The sequence below is a fragment of the Acomys minous genome, assembly GCF_964271855.1.
Source record: "Acomys minous genome assembly, chromosome: 5".
Classification (NCBI taxonomy): Eukaryota; Metazoa; Chordata; class Mammalia; order Rodentia; family Muridae; genus Acomys; species Acomys minous.
Window position 1 is genome coordinate 19,903,089 of NC_140494.1, and position 17,062 is coordinate 19,920,150.

At 40.2% G+C, this 17,062-nt stretch overlaps 1 protein-coding gene across 11 annotated transcripts in view; it reads right to left on the minus strand.

Moving 5' to 3' along the window:
• The window catches only part of NEBL (nebulette), a 362,420-nt gene that overhangs the window by 66,551 nt on the left and 278,807 nt on the right, over positions 1–17,062 (minus strand). For 8 of the 11 annotated variants that reach the window (XM_084782452.1, XM_084782451.1, XM_084782450.1 and 5 more), the window contains 3 exons: positions 7,366–7,479; positions 5,681–5,785; positions 1,096–1,200 (listed from right to left, as the gene is read on the minus strand). The exons of 2 other annotated variants lie outside the window; for them this stretch is intronic. In XM_084782452.1, coding sequence (XP_084638578.1) covers positions 1,096–1,200; positions 5,681–5,785; positions 7,366–7,479 — 324 coding nt within the window. The remainder of the gene's footprint in view (positions 1–1,095; positions 1,201–5,680; positions 5,786–7,365; positions 7,480–17,062) is intronic. One more of the 11 variants, XM_084782455.1, reaches the window with a different exon arrangement.

Genomic DNA, 17,062 nt, shown 5'->3' on the forward strand with positions numbered 1-17,062 from the left:
AGACAAACAAAGACAATGAATGAATGAATGAATGAATGAATGAATTTAAAGACAAAACTTGTGCTTCCCACCATTGCGGGTAGGGGAGTACTGAAGTGTCAACTGGTTACTCTCTAGACTCCCCCAGGACAGAAGCTCAATGAAGTTCTAGACCAGGCTGGCCTATGGCCATGCCTGTAGGGAAAATTTTCCTTTATGTTCATTAATGTGGAAACAGTTCATTAATGTGGGTGACATCATTCCTTAGATTTTTGTCCTGCACTGTATGAAGAAAGAGAAACGAGCTGGGCACAAGAATATGTGCATTAATTAATTCACCTCCCTTTGCTCTTCACTGTGTAACCAGCTGCTTCCAGTTCCCAACATCTTGGCATCTCACAGTGATGGACGGTAGCGTGGGAACCCAAAAAACCCTTCCTCTTCCTCGCTTGACTTGAGTGTTGGAGTACTTTGTCACAACAACAGAAAAGAAAACTCACACAGGGAGGAACTTATTTTCAAATAACCATAGGATTTATGTTCCATGGGAGGCATTAAAAAGAGTCATGTAAACGTTTACCTTAGATGCTAGAAATGGCATCATTAGCAACTATTTAAACCTGAAACGATAACTTAAAAACAGATACTGACTTTACAGTGTGCTAGGAAGAAAAAAAAAATTAAGTTCTTCTACAGAATATATTGGGTTTCATAGTTAGCAGAAACATTAATTTAAAGTACATTAGTAAGGATGTTTTCCCTTTTCAATAACACTTATAATTAAACTAGATAAATTATAATAAACCTTACGCCCAGAAAATTAACTTTGTAGCTCAAAAATGTCAAATCCACACACTGTAAAATTTTAAATCATCGTGAGATTTGATCAAAGTTTAATTAGTTCCTAGATTTAAACTTTTTAATTATATGAAGAACTTATTTTTACGTTGAAACAGTTCCAGCTGACCCAAAAGATAGACAATAGGGCCTGAGATTTTTTTTTTCCTGAAGCAGCATTAATGTTCTTGAGCACCATTCTTGAAAGAACATAGCAGTGAGCGGTGGGGAACCCAGGGGCCATGTCGGTCTGAGGAGTGGGCAGGGCCCACAGCGCACCTGACTCTGGAGGGTAGCATTGCCTTTATGGTGCAGGTGTTCAGAGGCCTCTGCGTCAAAGTGATACAATCCTTTGTTTTCTTCAAAATTCTTTTTATATTCCCACTAAAAAAAGAAAGGAAAATAAGTGAAGAATAAGAGAGATTGGTAAGCAAAATTAAGACTTAGGAAGGCAACTGGGTGTAGTGGCTCTGATCTATGCTCCCAACACTTGGGTGACTGAGACAGGAAGACTACTGTGAGTTCCAGGCAACCCTGGGCTACAAGACTGAGACTTGTAGCACAACAGTCCTTAGTAAAGCAATACAAGGCAGTGGGAGGGAGCTCAGTGCTGCTGTACTAGAGCGTGTCGTGGTAACAGCTGGCAAGGAGAAAGCTCTGGAACAAAGATAAATGGACAGTGCAAAATGGTCTCACTCTAGGTGGCCACACGAAGCGCAAAAGAAACCTTCAGTGATTAATTGTAACCGTGATATGGAGCACAGTCACAGGGTGGCGACGAAAAGTCATTAGATGGGATCCCATGGGTCATGAGTGGTGGGCAAGGTGGGGTGAAATACAGATGTTGCTTCTTATTGTAGGACAGAAATAGCATTTGACAGGGTCCTTCAGACAAGCTAGAAACAAAGAGAAAGAACAAAGTAAAAGGAAGCTGCATCTAGGAAGGCGGCTGGAGAGAAAAGCTCAGCCGTGAGCAAGAACAGAAGTGATGAAGACAAAGAGGAGCTGAGAAACAACTGAGCCAATTTTCTAAATTTTAAGGAAAGGATGGGGAGACACCAAGAAGAGGACCTGAGGAATCTGGGGACAATCCATTGGATGTTTAAGCTGAAGAAGTTGGAATAGGCCCTCTGCTATTTACACAGATATAAGAGGGTAAATTTGAAGGACACTAGAACAGTTACAGATGGCATTTTCCTCTCAATCGGCGGCAGGAAAACCAGACTTCTAGCACTAGAGACAGACGTGTGGGAACTAGTCCTCCTTGGAAAAGACTTCTACAAGCAAACAGTAGCCTTGGAGATACAAAGGTAAAAATCCAATTGTCCATGGGTTCCAGAAAAAAAAAATGGGTTTGTGTAGAGTGAAGGGAAGTGCATGCACCTTTTGAGGTGCAGCCTAAAAGAAATGGCCATAGAGACATCCATGTGGCTTTAGGAGATGCTCCAAGGACAGAGCTGTGTGAGGGGGAAGAACACGCAGCAGCAGGAACAGGAAGATGCACAGAGCCGCTGCTCCATAGGGACAAAGTCCCAGAGGGAGCCTGGCTTCCAGTGCCCCCTGTCACTTAGGGAGCAAGGGTATGTGTCACCCGATTCTAACTAGAATGAAATGAATTTGCCTAGTACCACAGGAAAGTCATGATAAAATTCACACATTACATCCAGACCAAAAACAACAAATAAATTTGGGATCCTCTGTGGGTTTTAAGTTAAATCTAATTCAAACAAAAGGCAAAGCCTAAGCCTGAAATGATATATTAAGAAATGTTATACTTTGTTTCGATTTTAAAAAATAATATCTACTTATAAAATAACTACAACTTGGCAGTTGTTAAGGCAGAACATAGTCTACTATGGAATCAAAATCCATAACTATTGAAGTCTAGGGAATTATACTCGGAGTAATGGATAAATAGGCTAAAACCAGTTCCTTTGGACTCCAATCTGCAAGACATTCCTAATGCAGGGGCCTGTTTCCCTTATTAAATAGTCTCTGTTGCCCCCTTGTGTAAGCTACATAGAATAACACAGTCTATGTTTTTAAAATTTATAAAAAGTTATAAGGAAATCGAAAGCTCCATTTTTCACAGAAAACTATTTCTTCTTCACATACTTAGTTGGTTCTGGACAGGCTTTTAAATTGGTCACTATGCTCTAGACATGACACCTTAAAAATCTGATACAGACACATTAAAATTCTGATATAGACCAATATATTTAGAGATGTTTAATAAAATAGCCATTTATAGCAACCAAGCGCTGGAGTTCAGCAAAATATCTAACATGTAATTTCTTCTTAAATGTTTTAATAAAATCTAGACACTTTTATACATCAGGTAAATTTCTTTTCTCTTTATACAAACATTTAAAACAAGGCTATTTTAACTTATGGCAAATTTAAGACAATATAATGTCATACAGTGATTCAGAGGATGTCACACTCTGGCCCAGGTGAGTGATGTAATCATTTCTGTGATACAGACTCAGGCAGAGGGGCGGTCTAAGCTCTGTGAATAATGTATAAATGGGTAGCAGGCCTTCGTCGGGCTTTCTGTTGGAGAGATGGCAGAAACTGTGTAGATTCAATTTTGGTTCTTTTCCTCTGTTGTAAAACAAACATCAAGTTGCTTGTGAAAAGCAGAAATTCTTGCTCATTTACGCATGAATCCCCATGTCCCTAGGAGAGCTAGCCTGAGTATGGGTAGGGGACAGCCCAGGGCGAACATTACCAGAAGACATAAGCCAGACTCTGGAGACTAAAGAAAGAAAAGAATGCAGGGGACAGAAAGATGAGTGTATGAGTCACAGAGAAAAGCACGGAACTGGAAGAGAAGTGCAGGGTGGCTGGGATGTATGTGTTGGTGGAGGAATGTGCACGGGTAAAGAAGGACAACGTAACCTAAGGGCCCTGACACCAACGGCCAAGTCCAAGCCAGTCAACATGGCTCTTGACCCAAAGGCCAATAGTTTTAAAATAAACTTAAAACTAACCTCTGCAAGTCTGAGCCACTTACATGCAGTACACACCTCGAGAAGGCTGGCTGTGGTGACATGCGACAGCGTAGACATAAAAATAGCAAATGGCGTTTTGCCCATGCTAAGAACCGAAGTTCCCTTAAGACTAAGGTTTAGGGACCTACCCTTGGAGAGGCTTAATGCTGAGGACAGTGCGCTCAGCTACTAAAAAGACTACCTTCACTTTTCCACACAATCTTACCCTACATGTATTTCTTCATCTGATCTGGATCTATTCTGTTAAGATAGGATGCTTTTAAGCGAATGGGTGGTCATTATTAAAATGGACATAGACCTTTGATGTGTGCCACGTAGTGAAAGTGCAAATCCTCAGTCTCCCACCACTTTGGTTTCCTATTTCTAGACTTAACAATGTCGTGAATAGCACAGCCAAGAGAAATTGATACCTGCATAGCCCATAGGAAGTAAACTGTAGAGCTCCATATTCTGGTATTGTGATTATATTGTTTTATATTTTTAAAAGAAGAAAATAATTTTTTATTTTATTTTCCCCATCTTACAAAGTATAGTGACCCCTGTTTGCATTAAATTTGAATAGACTATTTTTGCTTGACAAAAATAAATAAATAAATAAATAAATAAATAAATAAATGAAATGGGCATGGAAATAACTCGAGGCCAAACTAGAGTCACTCACTACCATGTGGCACCTGGGTATGTATAGAGTGTAGCCACCAGTGACTGAGAGTCATCAGTTATGAGAACTAGTGAAGCCAGCATCCAGATGGATGGTGGAGAGAACACAGCATCCCAGAAGGCTAGAGTTCTGAGGGATTGACCACGTGAAGAATAAACACAGATATTTCCATCAGGACATAAAGCTCTGCTTGCTGACTGGAGAGACAAACATAACATGGACTCCACCTCAAGTCTGAACTCATAGTGGCCCGTGCAATATAAGCACCTTCATGATTTCTTATCAGAAAAAAAAATAGTTTAAACTATGACTGCATTTTTACATGTGCTTACATGTAATATGTACACAAAAATGCTTGCTACTGAAGATGTACATATATGCTATGCTGGTATGGCTTTGGTAAAAGAAGACCCCTGACTGCAGGGCATGAATATTGCGTGGCTTCATCCTGACACCGATGAAGAAACGGAAAAGAAGGAAGGCAGGACGGATGCTCGCTTATACCAGCAGCCGTGAGTGCGTCTATACTCAGGAGATGTGAGGAGCTAGCAAGACCCTCTGTGGGCATCACTTTCCTCAGTGGGATAGCTCTGCCCATGCTCCAGCAAATAACCTCCAAGCCACGTTCCTGCAGGCAACCCTCAATAAAGTCAGTGTGTCAAACACACACAACGATATGAAAGTAGAAGGGGTACATGCTGGCAAGAAGGACGGGTTTGAGCAGAAGGGTGGGGAACAGGACAGGCAATATGGATTGAACAGAGTAAAACTTATCCCATACATGTATGAAACAGGTAAAGAGTGCATTAAGAAAAAGAGCTCAGCCGGGCATGGTGGCGCACACCTTCAATCCCAGCACTCGGGAGGCAGAGGCAGGCGGATCGCTGTGAGTTCAAGGCCAGCCTGGTCTACAAAGCGAGTCCAGGACAGCCAAGGCTACACAGAGAAACCCTGTCTCAAAAAACCAAAAAAAAAGAAAGAAAGAAAAAAGAAAAAAACTCTTTTATAAAGAGGCAACGGCCATGGGATTTGCACAAGCAGGCGGCTACTTTTCAGTGAGTTAGTTTTGGGGAAGGACGGGCACACAGGCACATCTAAGAAAGCACATAAGGCCAGGAGCAAATGGGAACACCGGCCTCTCAGAACTACACACTTCTACTCTACGGTGGCCACAAGACAGCCCACTTACTCCGCTGAGCATTTTGCTGGCCTTCAGGGCATGGTCTAAAAACAACAGATTCGGGAGATCTATAACTGGCTCATGCATGGTTCGAACATCTGTCTTGTACTTCACCTACAATAATAGCATGGAATAAGATAGCGTCTAGCAGAAGAGAACAGGCAGGCATTGGCATCGTTGCCTTTCTTTTTCTTTCTTTTCTTTACTTTTCTTTTTTTGTTCCTCCCCTCAGGCAGCGTCCTGGTTAGTGACAGGAGGATTTACCAGTAGCCGCTAGATGGTGCTAATTCACTACTGAATGAGTAGAACGGCTATTTATGGACTTGCAAACATTTAAATCTCTTTTACTGTTTACGTATTCCAAAACGGTGGTGTTAACACACTTAAGTAATTATAGCAGAAACTCTACTTTTGGAAAACAAGGAGAATCATCGCTTTATTCTTTCCACGATGCTATAGAGTTATTTCAATTTTACTTTGCTGTAATTTAAAACTTCTGCAGCTTTGCATTCTGTAGCCACGTAATTCTATTCCGATTGTGTTAAAGCAACTGCTTTGGAATTTAATAGTAGTAATAAGAACCAAGCATATTAAACGCTAACTGTATGCCCAACACTTACATATGTGAAGCAATCTTTGCAACTACCCTAATTGTTGAGCATTTTACTCCCATTTGACAGATGAGGGGATGGACAGCGTAACAGTAAGTGGCTGGACAGGACCACATCCCACATCTGGGCAATCTGGTCCTCAGCCTTCAGCATCAGAAACTCGATTCTAGAGTCCTTTATAATTAGCTCATTTCTAGCCCCATCTCTGTACACATTCAAAAATTATCAAACAGTAAAAAAAAAAAAAAAAAAAAAAGATTCTGATATCCCCAGAGGTTCTGAATGATAAAAAATACCCACTTTAACTTCCAGAGACAAATCAAGACTTGTTATTGAACATAAATGCCTTCTAAATATTAGTGAAAGGAAAGTAAAGTCAGTCCCAAGGAGACAAAGGGGGCTGAGCAGATGCCTCAGCAGAGCAACATTTTCATGATGCTTAATTTTTGTGATTGGAAAGGGTCTGTACACATTTTAAACCACCACAAAATGATCCGTTTGACATTGGTTTTGTTTTTATACAATACCTCCTTATAGTAAAATTTTTGGATATTATTTCTTGTCAAATAAATCCTTCTTAATTTTAAAAACATAAAAATAAATCTACAAAGACAGAATTTAGCATAATAAAAATGAAAGAAAATTTAAACCTTTAGCAGCACAATTCATGACCATGTCTTTTTGCTAAACCCTCATATAACAGGTAGTAGTTTGTAATAAACTCAATTTTGTGGGCATAATTATAAGTTAATTGTTGTCCTACCTACTAATTTGTGATAATACACATTTCTTTCCTGCAAAACTCTATAATCTATTTCTACTCCTGATCAAAGACAATCATTTTATTCATACTACTGTTCCTACTTATTAACTAATTAGTAATCAGTAACCATTAATAGCAAATTATAATAATATACTTTTCTGGGAAAAAAAGCTTCAGGAAAATATGCTTCAGTGTTTTCAACTACAAATTACTTGGAAATTACATGATCTTGATTAAATATCAGTAATTACAACACAGTTAGTTCTAGCAAAACAAGACTCTAAAGATATGGAGAGCAATTTCTGTCGATTACAACTTACATCACTTGCCAGGACAGTAGCGAGCTGGTGCTGCCTAAAAGAGGCGCTTTCCAGAGGGTTGTAATGGTGGCTTTTCCCCTTCATCTCATTATCAAATTTTTCTTTATATTTAACCTATCATAAAGAAAACAGACAGACTACATGAAATCACATATTTTGGTGGAAAAGTAACACATTAGTTTTTTTTTTTTAAGAGATCAAATAAAAGCTACCTTTCAAATGAATACTTGCAGAATTTAAATTCCTGATATTCATTCCTCCTCCATAAAGCTTAATGAGGCATTTAGAAAAATTTAATGTGCCACTTGAATATTGGTCATGAATGTCATTAGGCATGAACTCAAATTCTCTGCTCATGAGAATTATGCATTTAAAATATAATTTTTTTTACATGTCCAATTCCTTTTCTGTACTGCTGTAAACAGGATCAGTGAGAACTGAGACCATTTCTTAAGGTCTGTCATACTTAGAATATGGGTCCTTGGAACCAGAAATTGAGTGGGTTTTCCTAGACGAATTATTCCAAATAAAGAATACAGTTGTATCCACATTTTATTTGTTCAAATGTTCATTTTTAAATTGTATTTTCTGCAACATCCATATCTCAATTGTTCAAAGCCTAATTTTTAGGAAATAGATTTTGTACAATGTTCTATGCCTGCTTCCTAACATTTTTAGTTGTTTTTTTTTGTTTTTTTTTTTTTTTGGCTTTATATCCTCAACTTACTTAGCAGAAAGAAATGTTAATACTCAGTCTAAATTTTTTCTTTCTTTAGTCATAAAACAAAAAGAAAAGGACTATCAACATAGAGTTATTTATTCTTGGTTAAATAAAGATAGAAATGCGTGTTATAGACTAAAATACAAATTCTCTCCTTAAACACACAAATGAATAATACCTTAGCTACACCCAACTCACATCCCTGATGAACGCTGCCAGAAAGTGACGTCCATATTTCAGAAGCAAAAATAAACTGGTTTTGTCCATCATACTCTTTCTATAATCTTACAATATTTTGCCATGTTGTAAAATTTATTTTATTATAATATCTGATAAGGCACATTAATCCGCATGCCTTAAGGCTCTGTCTTACAGTAGTCTGTATTAAATCGAATTTAAATGGCTGCTTTCCCGGCCATGCTTGGGGTGATGGTCTTCTCTGGGGAGACCTGCCAGGTGTGTATGAGAGTGAGCTAGTGAAGCTTCGGTGGGAATACAGTATTGAAGAAGTATCTTCTGTGTGTTCTATTTGAAAACAGTTTTCTGATATCCATGCTGCCGGATACATTCGTTTTAAGTAGTTGGTAGAGAGTTTCCAAAATTAAAAAAAAAAAAAAAAAAGATTTTAAAGTATTATTTTTACCTTGAAATCAGAGACAACAGCACCAATAGAAAATGTTTAGATTTCCTTTACTGCTTTAATTGGCGTCACTTAAGGATAATTTTTACTCAGCCAAGGCCACGCTTGCCCTCCCCTTTCTGAGATGAGACTCCTTCCGCTCATTCACTTTACAGGAATTGCTCGTGGGCAGTGGCTACGCAACTAATCAGCTGGCTGGCTGTGCCACGCTGACTGGCACCAAGTGTCCAATCAATTATCCTCATTCTTTGACGTCAGCCAGCCTCTGTGTCTCCATTACATAAGAGAAAAAGTAGGTTCTTTGGCTTTTGCCCCAGAGAGTCTATCTGAATTCCTTTTGTTACTAGGATGAGCTACAGCAACAACCAAGGCAGCTTGGGGGAAGGAAGGCTTTATTTTGGCTCACAGTTCCAAGCCACAGTCCATCACTGCAAGGAGGCCACATGATTCTAGACCCTGCCATGTTGACAGTTAGCAATAACCTCCACAGCACACTTTCTACTGTTTCTGTATACCTAGGAGCTGCTAGCACAATTACACCAGACACAAAGAAAGACAATGTGTAGTTTGGTGCAAGAAAGAAAAATAGTAGCTTATCTGTTACTAAACCTGGCATTACCCACTTCCAATTAAATACATATTTCTGAGAAATAAGTATCAATCTCTTGCCCACAGCACTCCAATAATTATATTGAATGTAATAATAATAAGAAAAGCTCTCTAAACTTGCGTTTATTCTAAACTTTGGCTGCCTAAGTGATGCGGTTTCAAAAGATGTGCATGAAACAAAACCTACGAGTTTTCATCATTAATTTCCTAACACAAAATGACTTCATATGTAACGATACATTCATCAAACACTGACAGATGACTGGATCCTGCCTCATACTTTCCCTGACTGAGATTCGCACATACATGAATAAAGAGACTCAAATGGCTGGTGTGGGTCAAGTCTCTCACCTCCCACTGTCTCCCTCACTAACGGAACAGACATGTTCAACATTCTGTTCCATTTTCAGTCCACAGTTCACAACCCAACTGTCTGCTTCCCTAGTCACACTCACATCTCCCAAGAGGTCCCTGACTGTCACTGCTTACCCAAGCATAGAGCAAAGCATATACCTGCCAGTTATAAGATCACCAGGGAAAGGACGAGCTAAGTGTTGATGCTAAGGTAAAATGTCACTCCTTATACCTAGGCCCATTGTCTTAGAAAGAAATGGAGTTCAATGACTTAGTCATGAAGTCACTTTATTTACATTATGAGCGTCGCTCAAGCTGGCTCTGATATCCATCACTTTCTAATAAATATATAGAATGGTTATATAAAATCAAACTTGTATGTTCTAAAGAAATTTGACTCTAACTGGGCTTTAAGAAGTCCCTGCTGTGACTGTTAAGCTACAAAGACAGAATTTAAATGAATTCTCTAAAGTGCCTCTAGACAGAGCAAAATGGCGCCAGGAAGTGAGTCCTAAACACTACCAGTCAGGTGCCTGGCTGCCCCCACAGTATCACCTTTGCTCAGGCTCCCCTAAAAAGCCAGCAAGGAGACAAAAACAGACCTTCAGCACAGCCATAAAAACGAATGCTAGGGAAAAAATTGAAAATTTGAAGAGTGGATCTTAGTTATCACCATGAAACATATCCAGTCTTGCTGATCTTTGCAAGTGAGCTAGGAAAATAGTAGAAAACTTTACATAGAAGTCACCACAGAAAGGATCGGATTTTACATTGACTGTTACACAGAAAGCGTCTGTGCCCTTCTTTTTCCTTCCCTCCTTGCCTCCCTCCATTCCTCTTTTCCTTCCTTTCTTCTCTCTTCTATTTCCTTTTCTTTTCTTTCTTTCTTTTTTTTTTTTTTTTTTTTTTTTTTTTGTGTGTGTGTGTGTGTGTGTGTGTGTGTGTGTGTGTGTGTGTCTGGGAACTAAACCCAGAGACTTATGTGCCCTTATTTTCTTTACAAAATAATATCGCCACACCTTTGTATCAAATGTTAAGAACCAAAAGAAATTTTGCTTAGGACATCCACATACTTATCAATAACCCAGTCTATTTTATTTTATAATCCTAAAAGCTCTGGACTGTGGGGCTTGCCATAGGGTAAGTCACTCAAGTCAGTTTTAAAAACACATGCACACATGCACACACACATACATATATATGTATATATACATATATATGACTAATACAAATCATACCAAGAACTACACAGAAGTGAACAGAGATCCATTCACATTGGCAACTTGGGATATGACATTTAAGCTCATGCTTGGCAGTGTAGGGAAACTGGCAGAGTGTGTGCTTGCCAGAAAGGAAAATGGGAGCATATCCAAGCCAATTAATACCCTCTACAGTTTAAGGACACTATTTACTACTAAAATTTTACAGCAATCCATATTGGATCTTTTAAGTTTTAAACTCATTCTTATCAATTCAATAAATACAATTTTGTAACAAGTACTAAGTATTATATGTACATTATTTCTCTGTTGTTATAAGACTAGAATTTAATCCCTTCATTCTGCAGACAAGTTCCAAATATTAAATTCAGATAATATAAGGACACAGTAACAAATTAACCTCACTAGGAACCTTTAAGTTGCTGCTTCTGACTGCATGTGCATTTGAGATGCATATAAACTAGTATCTCTGTCTTGGGGCATGAAATTTTACTTTATTAAGTTGTTTAAACTACTACAACATAATAACAGGTATATCTTCCCATTTTTATATGAGAAAGTTGGGACTGGACAGATGGCTCATTTAGGAGTAAGTACTGCTCTTATCAAGGGCTAGAGTTTGGTTCCCAGCAACCATGTTAGATGGCTTACAACTCTCTCTCTCTCTCTCTCTCTCTCTCTCTCTCTCTCTCTCTCTCTCTCTCTGCCTTTCTCTCTCTCTCTCTCTCACACACACACACACCACATACACACAACATGCACACATACCACACACACACCACACACACCACACACACACACTCATACACACACACACACACAACGTACACAGTTAAAATAAATCCTAAAAATAATATTTAAAAGGGCAAGCTTACATCTGTAAGATTAAAGCAAATGCTCAAACTAGTATAAGAATAGTTTGGTACACGTAAAATCCCACGGACCTCAGCGTAGGGGTAAAATGCGAGTGAGTATCTCGCCCATTCACAGTCTGTTGTCACATCCCCACCATGCGTGCCTTGCCACTACCCAGCAGCCCACTGTCTTTCTTTACCTTCTCTCATACACTCCCTTCACCTCTTCTCCCTGCTTCCTGAATTCCTAAGCCATAGTGTATGTCTATTCCATGCCTTAGTCACTGGCTTAGGAACCAGGAAGTGCATGACCTTCAAAGTTACTGGTGGCGTGGCTGGCCTTGGTTTTGAGTCGATGCGTCTGAAAACACACATTAAATAAGCCATCTGGGACTCCTGTTCAATCTTCTGTCCATCTTTTCTCTTTCAGAAATTTATACATCAACAGAAAGTAAAGCTGATGGGTAAAGAAAAGTTGCAAATTGTAGCCTGTAGAAGTATCTGATCACTTAGTAGCTATATAATATGAGGTTGAAATATATATATATATATTAGAATTTTGAAATATATATATATATATATATTTCAAAAAACCTAAGCAGGAATCACTTGGTAGGACTCTTGTGGACTGATTTGAAATGTGAAAGTAAATATTCAGATTGAAGGTTTCTTCTAAGGACTCTCAGGAAGGGTTGGATGGAGTGAATTAAGGCTGGCGTCTATCAGGACTGCCTGCATCCTCTTCCCTGGTAAGGCACTCTGCCAGGGGAAGTGATCAAAGAGCAGGCAACAGCATCCATGGCAGGGACAGCCCCTGCTCCCCTTACTAGGGAGGCAGGGGTCAGTTGATAGGGGAGAAGACCTCCCCCTCTCTGAGGACTACAGGAGGGGCAGAGGGGGGAAGAGGGAGGGACAGAGGGAGGGACAGAGAGAGAGAGAGAGAGAGAGAGAGAGAGAGAGAGAGAGAGAGAGAGAGAGAGAGAGACTGACTGGAGTCGAAGGGCAAGTTCTGTTGCCATTGCTCTGCCTTGTATGCAAATTCATCTAAAGAAATATAGATGAGAAAATGCTTCATGTATCTATATTTGAAAATGATTCTTATGGAGTTTTGTGATCTGTAGGCCAGGTGACAATTTTAACAGCACACCCTTGACAACTCTAACAGGCAGCTACATCTGCCATCAGATCAAGCTTACAGAAATACAGAAACAAATCAACATGGCCAGGGTCACTCAGCAAGCAAGCCACAGAACCAGTAGTGTAGCCCGGGAGTCTTACTCCACTGCCAAGTTTCCCTTAGCACCAAAAGGGACCAGACTGCTTCTGTAAAATCTGCTGCATGGCGGGTGGGAACAGTCCATGCACAGCAAAGGATTTGGGGTGGTGGCGTATGCATTGCAAGTCAGGAAGAGAAATGGTGAAATGGGTAGAGGTATAGTCTGCCAAGCTATAATGACCGGAGCTTGATCCCTGGGATGCACATTATGGAATTTGTTCTCTAACCTCTACATAGGCTCCATGGCACCCACCTATGTGCGCACAGAACCCAAAGCCATCTCAAGCTCTCCTGCCTTCTTAACAAGCATTATTAGGGATGCTCACAGCTTCAATATCTACGTTAGGCCTCTCCTAGGAGTGTTGTCCAAGCATAGCCTCAGTCTGGCAAGCCTTAGAAGCCTTCTAGGCCACAGTTGTTTTCTAAGTGAAAGTGTCTGGTAAACTGTAAAACAATTAACACAAGTCACAAGTGCGTTCCTGCACCTCTCCTACACATCCCTTCCCTCTGTCTCCCTCTTCCACTATAACCATGGCGACCTCTAAGGGGTGGACCATTTCCTGTGTGATGCCTGCAATCATTCTCAGCTGGCCCATGGGATTTTCGTCTCTCACAAAGGCCAACCTTTCATGTAGAGTGTTGACATCTTAATCTGCCCGGAGTAATGGCTACATAAGCCATCTCACATGAAATTTTTCTGTGATTACTTATTTCTCACCTGAAAGTGGAAGTTAACTGATTTGTTCTTTTTTTAATTTAACTCAAAGACATGTACACACACACACACACACACACACACACACACACACACACACTGTAGCTACGTGTAAGAATTACTTTCTCTTTTCACTACTTTCATGACAGAGCACATCATTCCTGTAACAGTTGGGTTGGGAGTCAGGATTCAACAGCCACAAAGTTGAATTTTACAGAATGAAGAGTTGGACGGGTGGTGAGGGTCTGTACATTATGAATTCATTTGATACCGGTGACCTTCAAATGCTTAAGACAGCAAACAGAACGGTTGCTGTGAAAAACACCGAGACTAAATGTAACCCGGGAAGGAACGGGGTTTACTTAAACGTCCTACAGCTCCATCACTCAGGGAAGCCGGGTAATAAACTGAAGTGGAAGAGACGATGCGCTGTGTCTCTTCTAACTTGTTTCACTGCCTTTCCTATACAGCCCAGAACAACCTGCCCAGGGACAGGTCATGCCCACAGGACTTGGGGAAAATGCCCCCACAGACATGCCCACAGGCCAATCCTCTGTTGAGGCGAGTCCTCTGTTGAGAGTCCTTCTTCCCAGACACATCTACATTTCTGTCCATCTGAGAAAGTCTATTAATACATGAAATATAAGATTATGTGTTATTATATCATATAAAAGTAGCACGTTGTTTCTATTCTTCTCTGTAAGTAGTGCCAGATAGTCAAAATTAATACAACACTGACCCTTATCTCATTAAAAAGTCTCTCAAATTCTTTTTTGTGGACATAACCAAAAACCCCTTGACTCGGAAGTCGCACGGCTGTCCTCAGTCACCTTCCTGCATTCCTTTGGGACTTTCCTCTTATGCAGATTTCTCTCCCTTTAAGCCCAGCCTAGCTCAAAAACTACCTCCTACACAAAACCTTCCTAATGGAGTGTCCTTCTCCCCCACACTAGCAAGAGACAGAGTGCTGATGGGTACAAATGACATGTCACTTTAGTTCTGCTGGTACTTCTTTTTCTACTAATAAATCTGAGCATATTTGTTGCTCATTTATATTTCATCTCTGTAGAATCCTATTTACTTCACTCATCACCTTTCCTGCTGAGCTGTTGGTCATTTTTACTACTACCTTAAAGAACATATGAGGGTACTGGAGAGATAGCTCAGGAGTTAAGACCACTTGCTGCTCTTGAAGAGGACTCATATTTGATTCTTCACATGGCAGAACCCAACCACTCCACGGCCAAGTCATCCAACATGATCCTCTGACCTGCATGGGCTTTTTTATGTGGATGCACACTAGGCACGCACACACACACACACACACACACACACACACACACACACACACACACACACATACACAACAAAAATAGATTTCTAAAAAAGATCTTAGGGCAAAAATACACATTAATATATTTTATCACGTGTTTTATAGATTTTTTGTTCAAATATTTTGAGATAACTGCTCTTCCTTTTACTACTTGAAAAACTATTTTCGTTTTTTATCTGTCTGTACAAAATCCAAAATTGCGTAATTTATTCCATTATTTAATTTGATCCTCATTTGTGAAAGGACTTTGGATTTGAATCAGAATTACAAAGAGACTTTCAAATTAATTTTGGAAGAAGTAGCATTATGGTGGTGCAGAATATCAAGGATCTCAAGCCAAGACTCTAGCATGTCTTTCTAGGCTCAGGATTTATTCTATATTCCTCAGTCCTAGTTTAGACTTGTATCTATTTACGTTGCTCCATCTTGAAATATAACACAGAAAATGGATTTTTCCACAATTGAAAACTATAGACGCATTTTGAAAAACACAACACTTTGTTAATTTTATTGTTGACTCCCTGAGCCACCCCATGGAAGTGACCCAGCTTCTGACACTGTTAACAACAGTCTGCTGTGCTTGCAGACGGGAGCCTAGCATAGCTGTCCTCTGAGAGGCTCCACCCATCAACAGATCTAAACAGATGCTGAGACTCACAGCCATACATTGGGTGAAGCACAAGGAGTCTTGTGGGAAAGTGGGCAGATGGATAGATTGCCATGGAGGTGACAGGAGCTCCAAAAGAAGACCAACAGAGACAACAAGTCAGGGCCCAGGGGGCTTGTGGAGACTGAAACATCAAGGACCATGCATGGACTGGACCTAGGCCCCCTACACAGATGCAGCCAATGTGCAGCTCAGGCTTTATGTGGGTCCCCTGGTAAGGGGAGCAAGAACTGTCTCTGGCATGGATTCTGTTGCCTGCTTTTTGATCGCCTCTCCCTGGTGGGCCTGCCTCAGCCACAGGAGAAGAGGATGCACTCAGTCCTCATGTGACTTTGATGCAGTGGGGTGAACTGGGGGTTCCCATTTTCTGAGGAGCAGGGGAGAAGGGAGGGGGAAAATGGATGACACCAGGAGGAAAGGAGGGAGAGAGCTACAATCAGGATGTAAAGTGAATGAATAGATAGACAGAAAGATAGATAGATGATAGATAGATGATAGATAGATGATAGATAGATAGATAGATAGATAGATAGATAGATAGATAGAAAAAAATTATTGTTCCTTCTGAACAAGCTTCCTTGTATACTTATTTCCTTACCTCAGGTTTTTGAGACAGGATCTCAGTATATAGCCCAGTACATGGCTTTTGAGTCACGCTTCTCCTTCCTCATTTGTTGAAATGACAAGCACGGCGCATGACGTGCAGCAGTGATTTTAATTGTTGTGTAGTCGTTGTGTTTTACCTCCCGTAAGAGCCTCTGAACCTTTGGCCTTGTTAAAGTTTAAGCCTTGTGTGCTATATAATGACTCCTAAGTGTTATTTTTAATATTTTAGTTATTATATTGATATTTTTGGGTTGTTCAGTGGCATTGGTTTATTTGGCTTTGGCTTTGCTTTGTTTTGAGAATGGGGTCTCATCTGTAGTACAAGCTGACCTCTAACCTTCTGCCTCAGCCTCCTGAGTGCTGGGCTTACAGGAAGGTAGCATCACACTTGGCTTGCGATCATATTATTAATCTAGCCAAGATTCATTTTTGTATAGGGTTAAAGATGCAGACCCACTTTTCTTCCGCCACAATGGGTGACCCGTACCATTGGCACAATGTATTAACTAGCCTAACTTTCCCCCCTGGCTTGAATCAATACTTTTGCCATATGTTAAATTCTCAGACATACTAGAGTCTATTTCAGGAATGCCTGTTCTATCCCGTTGATGGCTTTACCTCTCACTATATACTGACTTATTCCATTGGTTTCCTATTACTTCCCCTTCACCAGTCTCCGTTCTCACACTGTTAAAGGCGCTT